This window comes from Loa loa, assembly GCF_000183805.2.
Source record: "Loa loa unplaced genomic scaffold supercont3.206, whole genome shotgun sequence".
Classification (NCBI taxonomy): domain Eukaryota; kingdom Metazoa; phylum Nematoda; class Chromadorea; order Rhabditida; family Onchocercidae; genus Loa; species Loa loa.
In genome coordinates this window covers 86,506-88,790 of record NW_018108386.1, presented here as the reverse complement: position 1 = coordinate 88,790, position 2,285 = coordinate 86,506, and the positions used below count along the sequence as shown (strand labels likewise).

The following is a 2,285-nucleotide window of genomic DNA, read 5'->3' as shown; positions in this document are numbered from 1 at the left end:
CGGAAACGCTCGTTTACATGAAGTTTATTTTAAAAAAATTAAACAATTTATAAATTATATTTTCTCTTTTCAATTCAATTTTATTATAGATACCAGTGAGCAGGAAAAGATCAACAACGGATCGTTTGAATGTTGCACAATGGCCAAGTGTTCTTCCTCTAGCAGATAAAACTGTTCATTGCGTATGGTTCAAAGATTATTCAATAGTATTGTTGAAATTTTACAAAATTTTTTGATTTAAAAAAAAAAATGAAATAGTATATGAAACAATTGATTCCTGATAAAATCACAGAATGACTAATTATTGATAATTAATTTGCAGGATGATCGTTGCTTAGAAAGTATGTTCAAAGCACAAAGTATGAAACCAATGCATGGAAATTGTTTTCTAAGTGTTCAAATGGATGTAACAGCACATCATCGGCAACAAGTTGTTGAATGGATATATGATGTAAATTTTTTTCATAGATTTGTATTCTCCTTTCTTTTCTTTTTTTTTTTCTGAAATTTGAATTTCTAGTTTAAGAAATATATTTATTAGTTGCAAAAATTTTCCATTTTGAATTTAAAACAAACTAAATATTTTGCCTGTAGGAATGGCAGATGGTAGTAGAAAAAAGAAAGATGCCAATTGTATTCATTATATGGATAATTTTCATCAACAAATCGACTTTTAACTCCTTCTTCTACTTCTTCCATCTATATCTATATCTATTTTAGGTATGTAAAGAGGAATATTGTGAGCCCGATGTTTTCTTACTAGCAGTATCATTAGTGGATCGTTTTCTTAGTGTTCAATCCTTTCATCGTAACAATTTGCAAGCATTAGCCGGTGCATGTTTATTTGTATCAAGTAAGGTGAAAGCACCGCAACCGTTAAATGCTGAAAGGATTGCTTACTATACGGATGGTGCGGTACGAATGGATCAAATTTTGGTAATTATAAAAAATTTTCATTTGATCGCTTTTTCTTTCTGCACTTTTCTTTTTTTTTTTCGTTTTTTTTTTAGCCTTAAAGTTTAATTTTTGTTTGAGAAAAAATCTGAATTATTATTCGTATTTTTCATTTCTTTTTTTTTTTTTTTTTTAACGGTAAAATGTGGATAATTTCAAAAAGGAAAAATATCTCTCAAAAAATCAAAGTTCGTATATGTAAATTGAAATGGTTGAGTTGTAAATGTAAAATTTACTTTAGCAAGGCGAATTACTGGTGTTAAATAAGTTAAATTGGGATGTTTCAACGTCGACAGCACTTGATTTTCTTGATCAGGTTGCTGCTCGTTATAGTGATCTACATCCGTTATCCGAAGATAGTCGTCTTGCAGCACATCGGATACAATTGGGTTAGTTTTACTACATGTTATTTCATTCTATAAATACAAATAATTGTGTATTCATTAATCGACAAAGACATATATCTTTCATTTATGCACTTTTTCTTTTTATCTAAATTTTTGCATGAATTGCAATTTGCAATACATATAACATGGAATTTGCAAGTTTTTCATCTAACATTTTATCATTTGGAACATATTCCTTTCATAATTTATTAGAAGATAAATAGCTTTGATATATGTGCATGCTTGCATTTGCGAAATACTTGAAAGATACTTGAAATCATTTTCAGGTAACAAACGCATTAATCTTTGTCATGTATCACACTTCTTTATTATTTCATTAAATGCTTAATAGATTATCAGAATTGAAGAAATCTTATCATGATTTCTGGAAGGGGGAAAAAAATGATTTGGTAGAAAGAAAGATTTACAAAAGAGAGCAGATGAAGAGTAAACGTTAAGTAAAGAAAGAAGAGAGGAAAATTATAAAGTTACATATGATCAAAGATTATTATAATTCGTTTTTTTTTTTTTTTTAATCTTGACAAATAATACAATTTTAAAAGAGATTCTCTCAAAAATATGTTCCATTTTTGGATCAATCCAAATTTTATTTCCTTACAAATGATCCTTTTCTTCCGGTCAATCATACGAATTCTTTTTTTACCGTTAAAATGCGAAACTTGTGGATTTTATTGTTCATTGCTATCAAACTTACCCAATTGGTATGTTTGATTGAAATATGCAAAACGATCAACATCCATGACAATAGCATTATGCAATAGGTGTTCCTCATTCCTTGAAGTTGTTGTCCGTTGTTCGATGTAGTTCGCACGCTTCATTGCATTTTCTTTTTTTTTTTTGAATGGTAAGTATTCTGGTCGTAGGGCATTTTACGGATAGTAGAAGTGATAGTAACAGTAGTAGGAGAAGAAAAAAAAATGGAGG

General features: G+C 28.8%; 1 protein-coding gene across 1 annotated transcript in view; it reads left to right on the top strand.

The window, feature by feature from the left end:
- The window catches only part of LOAG_18148 (hypothetical protein), a gene marked incomplete at both ends in the record, with an annotated part of 2,638 nt that extends 1,290 nt beyond the window's left edge, over nucleotides 1–1,348 (top strand). The window contains 4 exons of the mRNA XM_020450814.1: nucleotides 90–182; nucleotides 323–451; nucleotides 721–936; nucleotides 1,196–1,348. Coding sequence (XP_020305465.1) covers nucleotides 90–182; nucleotides 323–451; nucleotides 721–936; nucleotides 1,196–1,348 — 591 coding nt within the window. The remainder of the gene's footprint in view (nucleotides 1–89; nucleotides 183–322; nucleotides 452–720; nucleotides 937–1,195) is intronic.
- Between the last annotated feature and the right edge of the window lie 937 nt (nucleotides 1,349–2,285).